The sequence below is a fragment of the Terrapene carolina genome, unplaced genomic scaffold, assembly GCF_002925995.2.
Source record: "Terrapene carolina triunguis isolate 2854851 unplaced genomic scaffold, T_m_triunguis-2.0 Scaffold337, whole genome shotgun sequence".
NCBI classification, from domain to species: domain Eukaryota; kingdom Metazoa; phylum Chordata; order Testudines; family Emydidae; genus Terrapene; species Terrapene triunguis.
Window position 1 is genome coordinate 78,942 of NW_020664688.1, and position 22,542 is coordinate 101,483.

At 46.6% G+C, this 22,542-nt stretch overlaps 1 gene segment (V, D, J or C); it reads right to left on the minus strand.

Annotated features, from left to right (window-relative positions):
* The window catches only part of LOC112113828, a 63,470-nt gene extending 46,276 nt beyond the window's left edge, over positions 1-17,194 (minus strand). Inside the window, 2 exon segments of the C gene segment in view lie at positions 16,740-17,055; positions 17,149-17,194. Of these exon segments, the coding sequence occupies positions 16,740-17,055; positions 17,149-17,194 (362 nt within the window).
* Positions 17,195-22,542: the final 5,348 nt, after the last annotated feature.

The following is a 22,542-nucleotide window of genomic DNA, read 5'->3' on the forward strand; positions in this document are numbered from 1 at the left end:
GGATGGATGGATGGATGGATAGACAGAGGGATGTGTATGGGGATGGATGGATAGACAGGGGGTGAGTATGGGGATGGATGGATGGATAGACAGAGGGGGAGTATGGGGATGGATAAATGGATGGATAGACAGAGGGGTGTATTTTGGGCTAGCTGGTTGGATAGATACTGCGGGGTCAGCCATGTACAACCTGATTGCAATATAATGATAAAATACATAGTGGTTGTGCCATTAACCTGCATCTAAAAACTTCAACTGGATTCTAGCATAGAATGATCTCAGCTCAGAGCTCGCTTACCTGTAGCTTTTGTTCAAAGCATTATTCTTTCAGTATCTGGTAGCAATCTTATCATCTTCCTCCTCTAATGGCTCCATCTTCCCCAAGGCGAACCAGCTCTGTGGGTTTTAACTCCATCCACTTGGGTGAGAGGTTTAGTGGAGAATAAGGACAGGGAGAATTTTGTAACGGCATTAGTCACAGTGGTACCCCAGGGTAGCCACAGTGTTACACGCCTCGACACAAACCTCTGTGGGGGTAACTAGAAGCTGTTGGGAGACAGCTAGAGTGGGCAGTGGGGGTGGGGACACAGACTCATTAAGAAAATGTATGCGAGGATAACAGCTAAATGATATTACAAAATTTATCATCCTTGAAAGGAGAGAGAGAGCGAAATGTGGTGGTGGGTGGGGACAGATAGATTGGTGTGTATGGGGATGGATTGATGGATGTTTCTGAGGACAGATAAACAGAAATATATTATGGAAGAATGGCTAGATAGATAAGGTATGTACTCCAGGTGGATGGATAGATTGGGGTGTGTGTGAAAGGAAGATAGATAGATAAATAGAACTGTGTGAGATAATATATCATAATTGTGTCTTTATCTATATGTGTGGATGGATGGATCGGTGGGTGCATAGAGATGGATGGATATATGTGTGAAGATGGATGGATGTGACTAGGGATAGAGAGACAATATAATTGGTTTATTGAACAATCCCATTACCAATTAAAGTGCATTTTTGCCACAGTGACCTTAAGAGGAAAACCTTAAAATATCCACTACATGGGTTATACCTTTGGAGGAAGAGACCTGAGAGTTATTCATAGTTATCTTCTTCCATTGAAGCTGTTGGAAGTGAGGTTCACTTGAGTCTGCTTGTATCTATAACGATATCTTATGTGTGCATCTGACCGCCCCACCCCCACCACAGTATTTGAGCGTCTCCCACTCACAGTACCACAATGAGGTAGGGCCGTGTATTATCCCCATTTTATAGACTGGAAACCAAGTCACTGAGAGATTAAATGACATGTCTAAGGTCACCGAGGGTATTTGTGGAAAGGGAATCCTGGTCTCCCAAGGTCCTGCCAAGTGCCCTTATCACTGGACCATCCTTTCTCTCCAGAGAAGGTGAAAATATTCAGGATGTCCCTAGCAGCTCAGGAACAGATCCCACGTTAATGGCTAGAGAAGGAGGTAGATGGCTAAGTATGAACAGGATAAGCAGACGAAGAGAAATAGCTAGATAGCATTCTCTGTGCATAATTGTCACTCCAGGGAGGTTTCTGCTATGGAATTAGTTACTGTGGGAACCCCAGCTGCTATCAGCTCACAGTGATACAACCCCGCACCAAATCTCATCAGCTCCTCGGGGAAGCCTGGTCAAGGTGTCCTAAGAGATGTAGAGCTTTCATATTTTCCTTGAGACTGGGTTTTTTGGGGGGGGGGATTTTTGGTCATGGTTCTTTATGATTTTATTAAAAATTCATGCTCTGTCTGAGGAGATTAATGCCAAGATGACCAGGATATGAAGACAGCCCCACAATATTCTACTGCCCCCCAGGGCCAGATTCTGATACCCGGAGGCATAAGCAAGACCTTGGCATCTACACCACAGCTGGTCTAGTGACGGAGCACTGGATGATTCCCTGTTCTGTTCATTCCCTCTGGGGCATCTGGCATTGACCACTGTCGGAAGACAGGACACTGGCCTAGATGGACCTTTGGTCTGACCCAGTCTGGCCGCTCTTATGTTCTTACTGGTCTGGGACTTGGGTTGTAGCCTAGTCCAGCTCTGCAACTGACCTTCTGTGTGACCTTGAGCAAATCACTTCACTTCTCTTTCCCCTCCCCCCTCTGGTCTGTCTTGTCTCATTAAACTGCAGGCGTGTCAGGAGAGGGACCGTGTCTTGCTGCGTGTTTGTACAGCACCTAGCATCAGGGCATGTGGGTCACGTGTCCCCCACACCAGATTTGCTGCTTGGCTTGTACTGAGCATGCTCACATGGCCATGCTCAGTATCACTGCTGAAACCGGCTGCCCTGACTCACCTCCCCCCACCCCCGCACTATGGGCAGGCACAGGTCGTCTCTGCCTAGCACAATGCAGCCCCCATGGGTAATACAAATAAGGATGTGTGATTGCTGAGCTCCATTAAGTTCAGTGCTAGTTTATACCATCTGAAGACCAAAGTTTAGATTCCGATGCTTTTCCTTGTGTTGAATAGTACCTTGAGCCGGGATTTTCTTTCATGGGAGCTGGCGGCCTTTAGAAAAGTCCGAGTGCATCTGTGCTTTTTGCAGAGTTGCCAACGCGTACAGGTTATTGTCAGGGTATCTTTCACTGTGGGCTCGTCGTTATAAAATCATCATCTATTGCTACAACTGCTACAGCACAGTGATTCATGCCTATACCAAAACGTCCAGTGAATTGAAACGTTTGCCGAAGCTAATGAGCTCGAGAGTAATTAGCGTACTAAGTGGCCCAACAGGTAAGAAACATGAATTAGTTATTTTTTTTTAAACACGGTCACTTTTTGTTTTTGTTTCGCACTCAGGAAACTAGGGGCCAGATTGTCAAGGTCCTTCGGCACTCAAAGATGTAAAGAGGTGCCTAGTAGAATTCACAAAAGGACCTAAGCACGTTAGGCACCTAACTCTCATTGAGCTCAATAAATGCCCCTCACTCCTCATGGCTTTCTGGAATTGTTTGCATCTATGATTTATCTTCCCCAGTTTCTATGTTTGCCAGGGATCCACTTATATTTTATTTGACAAGAGCATTTCAGAAGAGAGATATTTTTTACCCAATGGAGAAAGTATATTTAAAAAAAATGAAGTTGCTTCTGATCGAAACGTTTCCAAAATGCCGTTTCTCTGGGTCTGACTTGCTGGCATAGCTGCGACCATAGGGAGGTTTTTGATATGGTGTTTGTCATTGTGATAACTCCAGCTACCACTTAACACAGTGATGTGTGCCAATACCAAATGTTCTTTCCCGCTGGTACGTAGGAGGTGATCACATCTAACGGGAATTGCACGTCAAGATTCCTTGAGCAGCTTTCAAACTCTCATCCTACTGTTCCCACGATGGAAAGTATGTGTCTTTTACTTGATACTAAGACATCCCTGGTTTTTGTTAGGGGGTATATCACTGTGATAGTAACCCCCGCTATAGTAGTTTGCACAGTGATACACAGCCCTGCAAAATCTTCCTCATCTCTTCCAATAACCGCAATCAGATACTTATTAGGATCACTCCTCCTTCCAGTCCTGAAAACAGTATCATAGGCAGGAGACAAATTGCCAATCCCTTTTAAAAACATTGAATTCAGAAAATAGGGTGATGGGATAGTAGAATAGAATAGAGGAAAGTAGAGCGGAATAGAATAAAATATTGGAAAGGAGAATAGACTAGACTAGAAGGTTTACACACAGGAATTGCTAGAATGGGTCAGACCCTTTGAAAATATTTCAGGCTGTGATGACCCCCCCCCATAAGTGACAACCTCCCCAAGCCATGCCACCCTTACTTCTGCGTTGCTGCTGGCAGCAGCTCTGCCTTCAGAGCTGGGTGCCCAGCCAGCAGCCACTGCTCTTGCGACCCCCCCACAATAGTCTTGTGCTCTCCTTCTGGGTTGGGATCTCCAGTTTGAGAAACCCTGTTATCATACAACCTCCTGTCTTGTGGCCAGTTCCAGACAATGCAGAGGGAGGTGCAAGAACTGCCCTCTAGTGGGCACTTTGGGATAACCTTGACATGGGCTTGCATCAGTTAGAAGTTGTCTCATGCCCTGACAGAGACGGGTTTACGTCCTCTGCAAAATCCTTTCCCCCTCCATACTTACTCTTGTAATTCTGTGTGTTCTCCTTATCGTTACAAATATCCCTTCTCTTATCGAATCCTGATGAGCTCTTGTCCTCACTGATACTCTGTGACAATGAGTTCCACGGGTCAAATGTGTAGAAGAAAGCATCTTGTTTCATCAGTTTTAAAACTGCTGAATTTCAGTTGGATTTGAAAATCCCCTTGTTCGTGCTTTGAGGCAGTATGAATAGAAGTGCTTCATCTACCTTTTCTCTAGAGTTTATTGGTGTGTAGCCCTCTGAAGTCCATTCTTATTCAACTTCTCTGTAATGTAAACAGCCCCAGGGAGTATTTGCAAAAGTTGCTTAGGATCGTAAGTCCCGCTGATTTTCTAGGAAACTTGTGCTGCACAGTCATGTAGCAATTTTTGAAAGTCACCCCTAATCTTTATCAGCTGGGATTTTCAAAAGAACCTAAGGCATTTAAGGACCCAATTTCCAATGCGAGTTGAGCACCAAACTCCTTTAAGAACTTTGAAAATCTTGGTCTATTTTTCTTTCTCTAATCATTTTTTTTTTTAGAAAATTGTGGATAGATTTAGTCACATCAAAATCTGTCCTGAAATGGATGACATTCTTATATTCTTCCTCTTCCCCTGGCTATAGCCAAAGATTGGATCTCAGAGATCTAGAGTTCAAAGGTGTGAATTCAAATCCTGGTTGAGTCAAGGTATTCTGTTCTCTGGGCTGGTATTTTCAAAGAAGCATGAAGGTGTTTTTCCTCTGAAACTCCCAATCCTAGTTTCCAGCCAGGTTTTAACATCCAGGTGTCATGAAGAGTCTCTTTGGTCCCCTCCTGAAACCAGATATCCCTAAATAGATATGCCGGTTAACATGGTTTTCCGTGGTTCCGTGGTTTTCTGTTGCATTTGCATTAGCACCTCTATGGCCGTGTGTGGTTTTTGACATGAAGTGCGTCACTGTGGTAGTTCCCGTAGTAATTACACTGTGATACATTCCCATACAAAATCATCTACGGCCAAGATTCTTCCATAGATCTTAGCAGCTTGGGCAAATGTTCAAAAAGGTGGAAACTCTTAACAGCTTCTCTGAAGTATCCCCGCCTATTTTGCGTTGTTAATGATGAAGTTCAGGATGATGAATATTATTACTCTTAGGTAGCAGCCAAACCATGCTAGGATCTTTCTAGACATTTGGGAAGGATCTCAAATGCTATTCTATTGTAGTCTTGTCCAGTGTATTCTAGTCTTGTCTATTTATTCTAGCCTAGTCTATTATAGTTTACCTTAGTATAGGATATTATATTCTACTCTAATTTATTATAGTCGCTTTAATATAGTCTATTTTATTGTAGCCTAGTCTACTCTAGTCCAGCCTACAGTAGAATCCCTATTTTTTAAAACTAATTAGGGACTGAGAACTTTGTAAAACTGAACATCTCAAAATGACGGTAGGTACGGTGCATCAGTTGCAGTATGGTGCACTGCATTGCTTTCTTCTTCTTCAAACCACAGTTAAGCAATTTCCAGTTAATTGAAGGCATCTGAATGTGAAGGGATGTCGACTTGTTTGCCATCAACTTCTTTCATTGTGTGATTCCCTCACACACACACATTAGAAAAAATAGCTCATATAACTGATTGTTTGTAAGAGTGTTTTTTGTAAAATCAAGGTTCTACTGAATTATAGTCTACTCTAGTATATTCTAGTTTATTCTAACATACTCTAGTATAATATGTTGTATTCTAGTTGAGTCTAGAGTTGTCTACTCTAACCTCTTCAGGTCTTTTTACCACGCCTTTCATGGGCAAGTCTATGAACAGAGAGACAAGTAGATAGATTTTAGGGGAAGAGGAACACAGAGTAGGAACTGTGTATAGAAGTCAAGTCAGTTGACTGTAGGGTGTCCAAAGGATTTCAGTCTTTCAGAGGATTTAAGGTATTTGCAAAGCAGTTTGGAGGTTAAATCCCACTGAAAATTGTTGTCTTCTCCTTCAATGAGGACTGTGTCTCTGACTCCCTTGGGAGGCTTTGAAATTCTCAGTATCTGACTCTTCAGAATGAATATTGGTGAGACAGAAAAATTTCTTTCTCAGCCCCCTGGGTCTGGCTTACTGAGGTGAGGGCTAGGACATCCAGAACTTTGCTGTGGGTGGTGGCTACTCCCTTCTCCTGGGTAGTATTATGTGGCGGTGTCTGCAGCTGGTTCTTGGGAGGGCCCCTGGTGAGTGCCAGTGGGGTTTGCTATCTTAGCCCAGTTGAGTGTCTCCAGACTTCACTGCTCCAGGGGTGGATGGGACCGGTTGGATTTGGGACAGACGACTTGAAAAGAGAGAGAATGAGGATTATAAAAGAGAATAACCCCAGGCAGAGCCCACCGCTATCCCCCAGAAGCACCCACCTTGCGTGAGAGCCAGCGCCCGGTGCAGCAACAGCAAAGATTTTGTGGTGCTGCAGAGACACTGAGACTCGGAGTTGCCCATGGAGCCTGGGGGGTGGAGGGGGGAATGAAAGGGGGAGATAATGGGGGTGCTATTTGAATAGGGAGCCTGTAAAGGGTATTTGCATAAAGGGTCCAGGATCAGACTTCTGGCCCGCTCAGTGACCAGTGCCAGCTCCTTCATAAATTCATGGAGGACACGTCCATCAATAGCTATTAGCCAGGATGGACAGGGATGGTGTCCCTAGCCTCTGTTTGCCAGAAGCTGGGAATGGGCAACAGGGGATGGATCACTTGATGATTCCCTGTTCTGTTCATTCCCTCTGGGGCATCTGGCATTGGCCGATGTCAGCAGACAGGACACTGGGCTAGATGGACCTTTGGTCTGACTCAGTCTGGCCGTTCTTATGCTCAGAGAAAGGTGCAGATGACCCCTAGCCTGCGATAATGGAATAACCTGACTAGAGGAGAGTATCTTCTTGTCTGAGAGGGGTGGGGTGTGTGGAGGGAGAGAGAGACTAATTCGAATATCCATAAGTAACATTGCAGAAGATGTCTATCTATTTTAGGTACTGATATGATTCCCCTCCCATTAAGATGATATCAACTTATCTCACAATCTTTATTTACCCTTGTGACTCCCCTGTGAGGTGGGGGATTACTATTTATCCCCCATTTCAGAGAGGGGGAAGTGAAGCATAGAGAGGCTAAGGGATTGATAAAGGTATTTAGGCACCTAGTGGGATTTTCAAAAGCATCTAGGTGCCCAAGTCACATTAACATCAATGAGTTTTGGGTCCTACATGCTTTTGAAAATCCCATTTGGTACCTAAATGGCTTTGAACATCTGGCCATGAGTGACTTGCTCATGGAAGTCTGCGGGAGAGCAAGGAATAGAACAGAGGTCTCCCACGTGCCCAGCTATTGCCGTAACCCAGGGATCAGCAACCTTTGGCACGCAGTTCACCAGGGTAAGCACTCTGGCTGGCTGGGCTGGTTTGTTTACCTGCCGCTCCAGGCCAATGGGGGCTGCGGGAAGCGGCGGTCAACACATCCCTTGGCCCGCGCCGCTTCTCGCCACCCCCATTGGCCTGGAGCGGCAAACCGTGGCCAGTGGGAGCCATGATCGGCTGAACCTGAGGACGTGGCAGGTAAACAAACTGGCCCTGCCTGCCAGGGTGCTTACCATGGAGAGTTGCTTGCCAAAGGTTGCCGATCCCTGCCGTAACCACTGGGCCATCCGTCCTTTCTTATCCTCGGGGGATCATGAATAACAATTCTCTCGTGAGTACATGAGTATTGGTGTGGTGGGGAGATTTTGGAGTTGCTTTCTGGTCAGAGTTCTTTGTTGGGTATGGCAGGGGTGTTCAAAAATTTCTCACTGGGAAAGTTGTTGGCAAAAAATGAGTTTTTTTGTCAAAAATTGAATTTTTCCAGTAAAATGTTGACATTCTAATTTAAAAAATCGGATTTTTTTTTTAAATGTCAAAATATCTCCTTTCAAAATAGAGGGAAACTCTTGATTTCTCTGAATTATCAGTGGAGAAAAAGAGGGAAATGAAAAGTGAGAGGAAGAAGGAAAGAATGCCATTTTCAAAGTGAAACAAAATGCTTGTTTCAATGTTTTCCCCCCCTCAAGCTTCCCCCGAGCAGTACCCCAAACCAAAGCTGAACGTTTTGGAATAAAGTAAATATCCTAGGTACTAAAGGGGTCTTGAATCTACCAGCGAAAGGTAGAACAAGAACCAATGGCTAGAATTTAAACCCAAACAAATTAAACTTAGAAATAAGACACACTTTTTTTAATAGTGAAGGCGATTAACAAGTTCCAAGGAAAGTGGTGGATTCTCCATATTGATGTCTTAGATCACGACTGGATGCCTTTCTGCTTCACTCAAACACAAGTTATCTGGCTCAAAACAGGGTAAATGGATGAAATTCTACGGCCTGTGATACACAGGAGGTCAGATTAGATGATCTTTCTAATGGTCCCTCTGGCCTTAAAATTTAAGAAATTGTTGGAGAGCCTTAAATTTTTGTGCTAGACAGGCAAGCCAACGAAGAACATTCCAGCCAGCTCTAGGATCCCTGTTTTTGACAGGGGATGTATCACTGTGGTGTACCCACTACCCAGCCATCACAGTGATACAGAGTCATACAAGATCCTTGCCCATCTCTTGGGAATGAACATTGGGGTGATGGGAAAGTCTCCTGCTGGAAGAATGTGGAAGAAGAGGGGCTGGATGGGACTTGGGACTCCTGGGTTCATCTCCTCGATTCCCGGTGTGTTTTCTGGTCAGTCACTTAGGACTGGATCCATGGCATTCCTTTGATTCAGGTCCTTATAGCACTCCGTACCTCAGTTTCCCTGGCTGTAAAATGGGGATTTGGGCTAGGGGCTTTAGAAGCACATCTCACATTCATTTCAATTGTGATTGTGTGTCTAAATCTCCTTCGACCATCTATTTCCCCTCTGCACTGGGAAGCCCTCAGATGCTGCAGTGATGGGGCCACATAAATGCACAGGTGCCCGATTTCTTTCACACAGTCATTGCTAAGAGATGCAGGAGTGTCTCACTGTAGTAGCTACTCCAATCAGCACAGTGGTATGGAGACGTACAAAATCCCCTTTGTATGAAATGGATCAAGGTTTTCCCCATGCGAGATTTATTTTTTGGGAAGAGGCGAAGATGCAGTTGAAGGAGAGAGATGTGAAGCATTTTTCTCTTTCCACGTAACCTGGGTGAAATTGTGGCTCTTTGTATGTTGGAATAAATCAGAGATTCATAGAGTATCAGACCCATGTGATTATCTAATCTGACCTCTTGCATAACACAGGCCATAGAACTTCCTTGAATTAATTCCTATTTGAACTAGAGCAGATGTTTCAGGGGGATTTAAAAATGGCCGGTGATGGAGTATCGTAAATTGTTCCAAAGTTTAGTTACCCTCCGTATTAAAAGTTTGTACCTGATTTCTAGTCTGAAAAATGTGCCTAGCTTCAACTTCTAGCCACCTTTGTCTGCTAGATTGAAGAACACTATATTTGGAAATTTCTGTTCACCGTGTAGGTACTTATAGATGGCGATCAAGTCACCCCTTCACCTTCTCTCCGTTAAACGAAATAAATTAAGCTCCTTGAGTCTTTCACTGTGAGGCATGTTTTCCAATCCTTGAATCATTCTTGTGGCTCTAAGATGAGGCTCTGATGGTTTTACTGGGTGTTGAACGGAGGAACTTGTGTGTAAAGTAAATGAGCTAATGGCTCCGGGACAGGACCTTCTAACCTGATGACTAGATCTACCACACAGCTGTTTCCAGGACTCTGTGAGGCATGGTCAAGAGATCAAAGTTGGGGAAGTTTAAGGCTCTGAGTCCAGAATTATGTACTGTGTTTTCAGAGTCGCGAGAGTGTCTAGGTTTTTGACAGGAAATGTGTCACTGTGGGAGCTACCCCTACCGCTCCACCTAGCACTGTGCTACAGGGCAGTATGAAATCCCTGTCCCCCTCGTGTGAACTGGTGTGAAGATCTGAGCAGATTCCATGTCATCTGACTTCTCATCACCATCGCTAATGCGCTTCAGGTTTTTGACAGGGGATTTTTCACTGTGGTAGCTACCCCCCTGGTATCACTGTGGTACACAGTCGTACAAAATCCACCCCGTCTCATGGGAATGGATGTTGGTGTGATGGAAAAACGTTTCAAAGGCAGCTTCCTTGCCTCTGCACTGGAGTGGGAGCCAGGTGAGCTGGGTTGAAGTCGTGGCTCTATTGCATACTTCTTGTACGAGTGTAGGTAAGTCTCTAGGACCTGACCTCCAGCCAGCTGGAGTTAATAGAAACTCTCCCCTGGATTTCAATGAGTTTTGGCTCAGGTCCTTAATCCCTCAGGCCAAATTGACAAAAGTTTTGTAGATGCCTACTGGTGCAGTGGGAATTACAAGGCACCTAAGCAAGTTGGGTGCCCAAATCCCATTGATTTAGGGTTAGTACCTGATTCCCATAGGTCCCCTCAAAAAATCCTGGGGATAGAGATATTTCAGAAGAAGTCAGAGGTGTATGCTTACATATTTATTTTCTCACTTGGGAGCAATTGTTGCGGCGATGGAAACGTGTGTGAGAATTCTCCTGGCCCGGTTTTTTTGTGCAGCTTCTAACAGGGTCTAGGTTTTTGCTAGGTGATTTGTGCTACTCAGCTGTACAAAATCCTTGGCCATCCAATAGCAATGAATGTAGGTGTGACCAAATATTTTTGGAGCATGCCCTTTGTTGGGCTCCACATAGCTGCTAAAATGACTGTGTTTTTGATAGCGGACTATTCACTGTGGTAACCACTGCCCGCTAGGACACAGTGTTATGCAGCCGTACAAAAATCTTTTTGGTCTTATCAGTGAATCCACGTGGAAAATACAGCTTTGGGTCGTTCATCCCTCTAGTTGTGAAGAGTCGCATATGTCAGAAAGGTGAATGGAGAATTTCTTCAAGCTCAAATCATTTTCTTCTCTGTCGGACATTCACAGCAAGCCTTACATTCTGCAGCGAAGGGTGGCCGAAAGATGGAGAAATAGATAGATTCCATCCATCAGAGAAGTTTCACTGAGCTTTGAGATTTGATCCTCAATCTTTCTATGATTCCGCTTCTCCATCTGCAGAAAGGATGGTCCAGTGCTTATGACCCAATCCTGTGACTTTGGGAGATCCCAGTCTGATTCCCTGTCCTGACACAGACCACATATCTGACCTTGGGCAAGTCCACCTACAGCCAGACCTTTAAAGGTATTTAGGTTTCTAAAGAGGTAGGCATCCAATTCCTTTACATATTTAGCACTTAGTCTCTCTTCCTTGGGTCTCCAGCTGTTTCACAGGGGGATAATGTGGATCAATACATTAAAGATTGTGAGGTACGTAGGTACTATGGTAGTAGGGCCATGTAAGTGGCTTAGATAGATATGTAAATGCATCTCCCTGTGAAGTGGGGGGTCGTTGTTCTCCTCTGTGTCTTTCTGTCCTTACTTTGCAGGTGTGCTGAGAGTCTAAATCAATTCATGTTTGTCAGATGCCCAGACTCTGTGATGACGGGATCCCTGCTAGAGAGATTTCTTTGGGTTGTTGCTGCTGGACCCGGGTTTTTGTTCAGGGTTTTGTCACTGTGGGAGGTACCCCACCCAGCACAGTGATACAGAACTGTACAAAAACCTCCTCCACTGAAAGCGGAACCATTCAACCCAGTCAATGCCTTTTTGCAGAGCTCTTCAACTAAGTTCCAAAGAGTTGCATGTGGGAGAGGAGTCAATTAGTAATGTCCCCAAGATCAGATTGTTTTCTTTTCTAGTGGATATTCCCAATGAGAAGAAGATATTGCAGCAATGGGTGTTGATATAAGACCCGGGGATGGGAGAGAGACACAGAGAGAAAGACAGAGATTCAATCCAAGGGGGATGTGGATGGGGGAAACTGACTTATATGTAAATATTCTGACAAGAAAAACACCATTGAAACTCCCACAAGAAATCCAGAGTTAAGGTGAAACTTAAAAGAATCCAAACCTTTGATGGGATGGGAACTCACAGGGAAGGTCCCCAAGTTACCTTGAGTCTGGGTGGGATTTTCAAAGGAATTTAAGGAATTTCACGAAGCTAAAGTTCATGGCTGGGTAGCTTAGCATTCTAAATCTTAGGGCCCAGAATGATAGGGGTGAGTTTCAGCCTCAGTCCTCTCTAAAGTAATATGTAGTGTTCTCGCTAGCCATATGGGCTGGGAATTTCGAAGGGCAAGATCCACAAAGGAAAGGAGGAGGCTAAAGATGCAGATAGGTGATCAGGTTCGGCACCTAACTCCCAAGGTTTGTGCCTGATTCCCCTTGGAAAATCCCAGTGTGGAAGAAGCACAGCTTGTTGTTACAGGTGCACACTGGAACATTTATTCCCTCCCCGGGAGCTTTTTTCTCCCTTTTTTGCTGTGATGGAAAGTCTATGAGAACTTTCCTTGCCTGACTTCTTTGGGCTGCTACTAACCGGATCTAGGGGTTTTATGGGGGGAGTTGTCACTGTGGTAGCCATCCACCCATCACAGTGATATCCGGTCAGACAAAATCCTCTGCCATCCAATGGCAATGAATATGAAAATGTAAGAGTGCGCCCTCTGTTGGGCTCTGTTGCATAGCTTCTAAGATTATCAAGTTTTTGCTAGAGGACTTTTCACTGTGGTAGCTGCTACTCCATAGGACACGATGGTACAGAGCCATACAAAAATCTCTTCTATCTCATCTAACTTGGCCAATGCAGTTTTGGATTGTTCAGCCATCTAGTTGTGAAGAGCTGCAGGTGTCGGAGCGGTGAATGGAGAATTTCTTCAAGCTTGTATCATTTTCTTTTCCTTTGGATATTCACAACGAGACTTAACATTCTACAGTGACGGGCAGAGGATATACAAAGCTAGAAACAGGTAGATTTAATCCATTCGAGATAGAAAAATGCTGCATTCCCCCTCTCCCCCATGTTTGTTGTTCTCAGGACAAAAAGGAGGCTGTTAAGGAGCCCAATATGTTTACCATATAAAAAAAAGGATACCAGGTATTAAGGGCTCTTTAATCTAACACAGAAAGGCAGAAGAAGAACCAATGGCTCGAAGTTAACCCGGACAAATTCAAGCTGGAAATAAGGCACTCGGTTTTTTAAAGTCAGGTTTATTAACCATTGGAACAAACTATCAAGGGAAGTGACAGACTCTCTGTCTCTTGAAGTCTTTGGATCAGTCCTGAATGCCTTTCTAGAAAATATGCTTTAGTGAAACACATGTAATTGGTCTCAACACAGAAGTAACTGGCTGAAATGTTATGGCCCATGTTTATACAGGAGGTCAGACTAGGTGATCTAATTTATATTTTCTGGCCTTAATATCTATGAAACTGGGAAAACACAGTTCCGATATTCTTAATGAGAATCAATCCAGTCTAGAATGTTTCCTACTCATTTCTGGAGTGGTTGAGTTACTTGGGAGCTAGAAGTAGTAAACTGGGGAGTACTGGTATGGATAAAGAGTGAAATTCTGGTCTAACAATTTTCAAGACGTCACTGGAGAAATTTTTGTCCAGAACAGGGAAATCTCAGTAGGCGAGAGAAGCTTTATTTCTCATTTCCATGGAAGAAGATTAGTAGGGGAATAAGATAATTCTGAAATAAACACAACAAAGACAGTTGGCAAGTTATTTTCCTTGGACCGGATTGTAAAGCCCTACCTCACTACTCATGGGGCTAGGGGCTAGTCGGAGGGCGGATAGCACAATCTCTCCTGATACCGGTAGAGAGGTGTATTTTATTGACTCTCAGGAGAAGGCAGGACACAAAGCTGATGCACAGAGACATAGAATAATTAAAGATAAAGGTTTATCCTCCTCTTCAGAGGAAAGAAGAAAACAAAACTTAGAAACAGAGGTCGGAAATTTCTGATAAAAAAGGGACATATTTTCCCCAAAACTTTTTCTGAAAACTTTTTTCCCTTCCTTTTTTTGGGACCAACTCTACTTAGAAATATAGTCTGAGATTTTTCAAAGCCCTCTGCAGGATTAGAGGTCACATTTACAAAGATTTTTAGGCACCAAAAGGTGCAGAGAGGTATCTAGTTGGATTTGCAAAAGTGCATAAGCAGGTTAGGGGCCCGACTCCCATTGGAAGCTCCTGTTCATTTCATTGAGAACCTGGCATCGATTTGTAAATTTCAGCCTTCGGCTGTGCCTGATGGAATACGAACCGAGCAGTCACCTGCGATTGGGTGGCTTTGCACCGCTGCCAGCAGAACGCGGTTTTTATAATGGCTTTTGTCACTGTGGTATCCACTGTAGTACACAGTGATGCAAACCCATTCCAAATCTCTCGCCGAGATTGACACCGTGACTGGAGACAGAACAGCGGTAGGAGCCGTGAGGGCAATTCCTAGATTTGAATTCAACGAAGATCTTTTAGAACACTAGGACCAACGTGAGACCAGCACTTCAGAAGGTATGTCTGCTAAAAATCTCTAACTCTTTGGAGAGGAGTGGAATGATTGGGTAGAGCACTGGATTTGGATTTGGGACACCTGGGTTCCATTCCCAAGCTGTCACTGACCCCTGTATGATCTTGGGCAAATCACTTCACCTTCTGTGCCTCCATTCCCCTGGCATAGTTAGACTGGATTTTTTCAAAGGAACATAGAGTGGAGTGAAAGAGCCCAGATGGCTCTGGAATGTCAGGCTCCTTTGGAAACCCAGGTTTAGATTGCAATGAATGTTGGGGCAGGGACTATCTCTTCCTATGTTTATATACAGTGCCAAGTACTATAGGACCATGATCTAGGTTGGGACCTTTGGGTGCTACCAATATAATAATAACTAGGCACTGCTTTAATAATATCAATAAAATGGTCCCCCCGGGGTATAAAATGATACAGCTTCATGAAAGTGCCTGGAATGACACCAGCTGAGGTCCAATGCACTTAAATCAAATGTTGAGCCTAATGGGAAGTTGTCCTGAGTCTGTCTTTTCTCACGGGAGTGCCAGTGTGCTTAGGTTTTTGATATGAGGTGTGTCATTGTGGAGCCCCAGCTGCCCAGTAACACAGTGATACACAACCGTGCCAAATGTCCTTTACCTCATCTCTAGCCGGGCACCGCAACCTCTCTACTTTTTAGAGACGGATGCAAAGAATTCAAACTATAGATAGAATCCGTCTTTCTTTCTTTCTTTCTTTCTTTCTTTCTTTCTTTCTTTCTTTCTTTCTTCCTTCCTTCCTTCCTTCCTTCCTTCCTTCCTTCCTTCCTTCTTTCTTTCTTTCTTTCTTTCTTTCTTTCTTTCTCCACTATTTTTGAGCCCACAACCCAGAAAACTTTAGGAAGAAATAGCCTCCATGGGTAGTCATTCCCTAGTCGTCCACTGGGGGTCACTCTTGCACCGCTCTCAGACGCTGCTGGTGTTAGTTGTTGCTGGTGATGAATTACTAGACAAGACTGGTCCGGTAGCTCCTTTGCTCCTACACATCAATATAATTATTCTATGCTATCTCCTCAATTATCTTTGTATTCAGCAAGACACAGTGATTGTCTTCTGTTCCGGTATCTGAGTGTCTCAAATGTTTCATCTTTGAGCTTTCAGCTTGATAAACCGTTCAGAGTAAATTATATTGACCTTAAAATAGTGACTTTAAGGGAAATTCACCTTCCTGTTTCCACTCAATTCTTCTTTCCCATTTCAAAGATTTCTGATTATCGATGGCATTATAATCCAGTGGACAAAGGCAGGACACCATTCAAAGGCTAGAGGATGAAGCTAGACAACAAATGGAGACTAGACATAAAGTGAAAAATTTTAACAATGAGGAGAATTAACCATTGAAAATAATTTTCCTGGGGACACGGTGGATTTTCTGTCACTTGCAATCTTTGAGTTAATGCTAGATAGGTTTCTAAATGGTGAAGGGGAAAATCTGTGTGTATGTGCTCTGTGTGTGTGTGTGTTTATGCATATGGGTGTGTTTGCTTATATATGTATTTGTGTGTTTGTACATGTGTGCATGTGTTTATGTTTGTGTGTGTGTGTGCTTTGTGTGTAGGAGGAAACTTCATTGGCTGTGGTTGACATTATCAGCCAAGCGTTGGCGTTACTGGAGGAGCTTGATGAAATTGGGGTGTGTTTCTTTGTCTGTTGGAGATAGAAAGGGTGTTCCTTGTGGGAATTTGGAGTCTGCCACAAAGAGTAGTTAGTGCGGTAAGCTGATGTGAAGCTCCAGTATGGACAATTGCCCTACTTTTCATTTCTTTGTTTTCAGACTATTGAATTTCAAAGAAGTCTGAGTTGGAAGTGAGTTGGAAGACAAGTGCCTACGCAGTTGTGCGTCCACTTCCCTTTAAGGTTTGGGTGGTTGGGTGTGGCAGTTCCACAAACTTAAATGACTTTTAAAGAAGAGTTTTGTGGCAGTACATGGGAAATACCCGTCACTCACCAAAGGGGCCCTCTCAGAACGGTTCCATATACTGAGAATGAACCAGGGAGCTCCGTGTGAAATGTGTCAGAGCTTAAAGTCATGTCCTGGAAAGCTGGAGTGAAATCCTGTCTCACGTTCCTACAGAGCTAGGAGATGATGGGAGGCATGAGGCATTAAAGCCCCTGAGAAGCCTGGTTCCCCCTTTTGTGCCACTCCTGGCTCTTCTCTGTGTCACTGTGTGTCTGGCGCAGTAATAGGTGGCGGTGTCTGCAGCTATCAGGGAGCGGAGCTGCAGGGAGATCTGGTTCTTCGTGGTGTCTCCAGAGATGGTGACTCGGCTTTGGAGAAACGGGGCATAGTTTGTACCCCAGCTATATGGATATAACCGTCCCATCCACTCCAGCGCTTGTGGACCGCAGATCCGGTGCCAGAAATAATATTGAGTAGAGATGGAGACCCCGGAGATAGCGCAGGTCAGGGTGAGGGTCTCTCCGGGCTTCACCGCCCCCGGGCCGCACTGGACCAGCTGCACCTGAGAGAGGACACCTCGGACAAGGAGAAAATAGGAAAGATAGTATTAGCCACTGAACAAATCCATGGGTCTGTCTCTAATTCCCCAACTGTCCCATAGACACTCACAGTTGAGGGCAGAGAACAGAGAAAGGAAAAGCCACAGATATTCCATTCTCGTTTCCATGAAAAGAGGGAAACTCCCCAGCGGGCAGGACCAGGCAATTCTGTGTCTGGGGGGAGACTGAGGCTCCTCCAACCAGGAGTTTGTGTTTAAAGAGGACCCCCCCCCCCGGGGCAGGGATTTGCATGTGTGTTTCTTAGGGTGGGTATAAGAGGTGACTGGGGTGAGCGCTCAGCACATGGCAATGTCCCCTCGGGGACACGTGTCCTCTTTACACCCCAGAGAGACCGTACGCTCAGCTCAGCACATGTAATGACCGGAGGTGGCTGTGAGGGTAGGAAGTAGGGTCCAGGGCCCTGGACTGGGACTGAGGAGAACTCCATAGGCTAAATATTGGCATGTGGGTGTCACCCAGGGAGGATAAACTCCCAGGGAGACACGTCTCCAGGCAGTGCTCGGTAGGAGAGTCCTACATCGCTTTCGTGTCTGAGCAAGTGACCATCTCAAGTCAATGGGTGACTCGCCAACACAGAAGTGGCTATTGCCAAATGTGCTGGTTAAATAAAATAAATATAAATAGTGCCTGGGAAAGGCCACGGCAGATGAGACGCTCCTAGGAATGTGAGATCGGAAGGAGACGGAGCTGCAGGGGAAGGGCGGTTTTAGGTAGCAAAACCCAACATACCCCTTCAGTGAATGGGGAGGGGACGGGGCAGCCCTGGACTTGGTCAGAACAAGGGCTGTGACTGCAGGACCCAGACAGAAAGAGAGACTAGGGGGAGATGGGCCGCTCAGTGTGTTAGGGGGCTGAGTACAGCAGAGCAGGCGCTCTCTGAGCCGGCCAGAGGGACTGACTGCCGCCCCCTCAGGGAGGCGGTGAGTTTGGGGGCGGGGGTTACTATAGAAGTGTGTATTGTTAATCACCTCTTCTGCAGGGAGACCTTTGTGCCGTGCACAAGACCCTGCCCCCCACATCACCCCAAGCTGCCTTTGCTGCTTGCTGCATTTCCCTGTGTCTTCCCGTGTCTCTGCCTAGAACCATTTGGCTCCAAGCAAAGAATTGTATTTCCCGGCTAAGTTCTGCTCGAGCCCTTGAAGGTGAATCGCGGGTGGAGAACCGGGCAGCCGCTGGATGCATCTTGAAAAGCGCTGGGGCTGTGCGCACTTTTCCTGTTCAGCTCACTGTGTCTCTCTCTCTCCAAGGGTGAGCGATCCCTGCTAAACTCGCCTCGCCAGGCTGCATACGCTCCGCCCCTGGTTTTTGTATGAGTCCCTGCATCGCTCTGTGTCACTGGGGCAGTAATAGGGTAACCTTTCGGGAAGAGACTTGCTGTGTACATTAAATTGTACAATCTACTGTACCCCAGATGGCGTGTATCTGAACGTGCCTGGTCATGCTCACAATGACGTCCTGGCAGTTCCAAGGGGGAGGAGACCGACCCCAGCCCTTCCTCGTTGCAACAGGAAGTGCTGGCTAAGGTCCCTCCCTCCTTGTGGGCTGATCATGCCAACCATGCTGGCACTGGGTCCAGCAGCCTCCCGGCAAAGGCCTGGAGTGGCTCGCGTATATACATTCTGCTGGGGGCACAGGCTACGCCCCGTCTCTCCAGAGCCACCTGAGCTTCTCCAAGACACGGCTAAAAATGCGCTCTCCCGGCAGCTGCGCTCGCTGACAGCTGTGAACACCGCTACCCACCAGCTCACGACCGGAGATGTCTCTAATGCAAGCCCTGTGACTGCAACTAGTAGGGCCAAAAGGGGGGCCCTGACCGAGCCAGTCTCGCTCTGCATGGCTTGACCGGCGAGGGGCCTGCCTGGGTCTAGGATTGTATGACTCTATCCTTTCCCATCCTCGGACGGTCCTTTCCCGTGACCTCTTTCCTCCCCTGTCTCTGTCCCCACCTGAAGGCGGTTCATAAGCCACTGACTGGTCCAATCACCTCGCCTAACACACCAGAGTAAGCGGCGCCGTCTCTCTGAGACTAGCCAACGCTCTTTGCTGAAGGGGGCTGGAGGAGAGTCGTGGACATCCTAAATAAGCTTTCCCTGTGTGAGTGACCTGAGTGAAAGCGATCCGGATCCTGGGCGCTGGAGGGTCCAAGGTGATCTCCGTCTCACCAGGAACTGGGAAAAATGAGAGCCGGTGGGTCCAAAGGGACCACCGCCTTGCCAAAAGGCACACCTGCGGACTACATGTACACAAATTACAGTCCTTTCACTTGCAAGTTTCTGAACAAATGGAATTGGTATATCAAAGACGATTCAAAATTACAGTTTCCCCTAGAGGGACGTTTCGACCTTGACAAGATTGTGCACCTCAGAGGCACACTTCTGGCCAGTAAAGTCAGGCAAGGTCAGTTTGATGCATATTTCGATTGGTATGGAGAAACAGAGAAACGGCGCCGTGAATCTCAAATGAGGGGTCTCAAGGACTCCCAGGAGAAACTTAAAACACAATTAAAAGAGGCAAGGGAGAAATTGGCTCCTCCCCAAACTCCTGCTGGCCAGCAGATACCTCTCTACACTTCAAGGCCTCTTCGGGGTACCCCCTCAGCCTCACCCAAGGATATTATAGACCTCTATTTAGAGACCAGACAATTGGTTGCCCCTGCACCACCTGCGCAGGTTGGTGAAGGACCGTCCAGTCAGGCCGGAACTGCGCAGGGTGGTGAAGGACAGCCCGGCCAGGCTGGAACTGGTCGGGAGGCCCCCGAGTGACCTCCACCTCCATATAACCTGGAAGCTGACTCCACTGTCTAGGAACACCTACCCCAAGTGGAAACCTCGCTGTCACCTTCTGTTTCACGTGTAAAGTCCTCAGAAAGCCCAGCCAGTGCCTTAGAACGTACGGCTCATTGTCTGTATAATCAATTAGAAGGATTAATAACAGATTTAGATTCAACTGGGCCGGCAAGGAATACTAGAGGGAAAAAAACCCTTACGTCCACCCCTCAAACCTTGCCTCCCTACGGTGAGGCAATGTTCCCCTTGCAACAACTCCTGGGCATAGGCTCTTCGGGTCAGGGAGCCTTGGTGTCCATTCATGCACCTTGATCTCCCACGGATTTGTATAATTTAACTGAAAAGTTTCCAAAAATAAGAAAAGACCTGTTAAATTCCAAGAAGAACTAAGAACTGTCATAAACTGTACCCCGATCCCCTGCCCTGAACCCCCTGCCACACCCCGCACCCCTCCTGCACCCCATCCCCCTGCCCTGAATCCCCTGCCGCACCCTGCACCCCGACTCCCTGCCCTGAATCCCCTGCTGCACCCCTCCTGCACCCTGACCCCCTGCCCTGAGCAAGGGGTTGGAATGGGGGCGGGGAAGGGGTGGGAAGAGGCAGGGCAGGGGCGGGACCTCATGGAAGGGGTGGAACGGGGGCGGGGCTGAGGGCAGTGGAGGGAGGTGTCAGTAATGCGGCCCTCGGGCCAATGTACTAGTCCTCATGTGACCCCCGATCTATACAGACTCCCGATATGCCTTCGGGGTGGTCCATGACTATGGGCAACTATGGAAACACCGAGGATTCCTCACGTCGGGGGTGGGGGGCAAAAATGGATGTTGATGCTCTTCTCTCTGCTCTTCAGCTTCCTTCTGCCATTGCTGTTGTAAAATGTGTTGCTCATCAAAACCCTTTTGATGATGTTCCAAGAGGAAATGCTTTGGCAGCTGCTTCTGGCCCTTTCCAGGTCTCCGGCTCCATTCGACTCTATTTTCTTTATTTCACAGTCTCCCTCCACGCCTGATTTCCCCCCAAATTTAGCTCTTATGCAAGATTCAACCTCAGAGCATGAGAAATACAGATGGAGGCGGGATGGACGTGCTTTACATCCCGATGCCTTGCGGTGCTCCCCAGACGGCCGCTTGGTGGCGCCCAAGGTTTTGCTTTCCTATCTTGCTCATGTGTCCCATGGAATGGCACTGGTGAGCAAAGGGGGGATGATTGCATCAGTGCTGCAACATTGGTATGCCCCCAATTTTTCCATCATGGTGCCGCAGTGCTGTAACTCTTGCCCTATCTCCTAGCCCACAACAGTGGCAGAGCAGTACGAGCAAAACCAACTGCGCACCCCGCCCCGTGGGAACCCTTTGTAAATATCCAGATTGATTTTCTCAATATGCCGAAATGCTGTTCTTATGAATATGTCCTCGTTTGCGTTTGTATGTATTCCGGATGGATAGAGGCCTACCCTTGTGCCAAGGCCGATTCCCTCACCGTGGCGAACAGATTGTTAAAAGACTTTATCCCCCGGTTTGGTTTACCTGTCTCGATCAACCCATTTCACAGGCCAAATCATGCAACAGATTTGCAAGGCCCTCAACATCACCCAACACCTGCATTGTGCTCATCACCCCCAAAGTGCGGGGGCAGTCGAGTGGAAAAATGGGGAATTAAAGAACAAAATCTCTAAGATCTGTGCTGAGACTGGCCTAAAATGGCCTGATCCCCTCCCCCTTGCCCTCATGTACAAGAGAAGCACTCCCACACGCAAACATGGCCTATCCCCACAGGAAATCCCTATGGCCAGGCCTATGAGGATGCCAGTATCCCCTCCCCCGATCCCTTACAAATTGGATTTGCAACTAAACGATGACACCGTTATGGCATATTGCAAGACACTAATGCGGTGTGTTAGCTCTCTTCACTCACAGGTGCAAAGTGCTCTGCCTGAACCAGCTGAGACGCCGTGCCACCCACGGCAGCCTGGAGATTGGGTCTACATTAAGGTACACGAGAGAAAGACTTCCCTGGAGCCTCGCTGGAGAGGCCCCTACCAGGTCCTGTTGACCACCCACACAGCGGTCAAATGCAAGGGGCTCGTCAGCTGGATCCACGCCTCCCACTGCAAACAGACAACGCCACCTTTGAACCCGAACGCTAAAGAATTCCATCCGGCAGACCCCGCTCTAGGAAGTGACCAGGGTGATAGCAACAGTGACTTCGCTCCAGGGCCCGAGAAGGAACCTAGATATAATTTCAGGAAACGAAAATAGACCTCAGCACCCCGATCCATCAGTCCGTGGGCAATCGGAGCCACCTTAATCTCCTGTATGCTGCCTTTACAGCCAGCTGAAGCTTTGGCCTGCTGGAAAAGGGAATACAAGAGACACAAGGCCAGAATAACGCCTTTAAAAGCCCAGTGGAGAGCCTAGCGCCCACTGGCACCCAGCTGCCATGGCCGACCCCACAGACAGACTGAAAGAAACAGCCATGGTGCGAAAATGGCTCATGCCCTCAATTTGGTTCATGTGTGTAGCTATGCTCTTGCTGTTATTGTTAAACTTCCATGATACCTTTATGTTCTTTTGGATGCCCAAGACCACCATCAAAGGAAAAGATCCCTTGAGACCACTGGACCAGGATCTGGGTAGTGTGCTAGCAACCTCTCCCCGGTA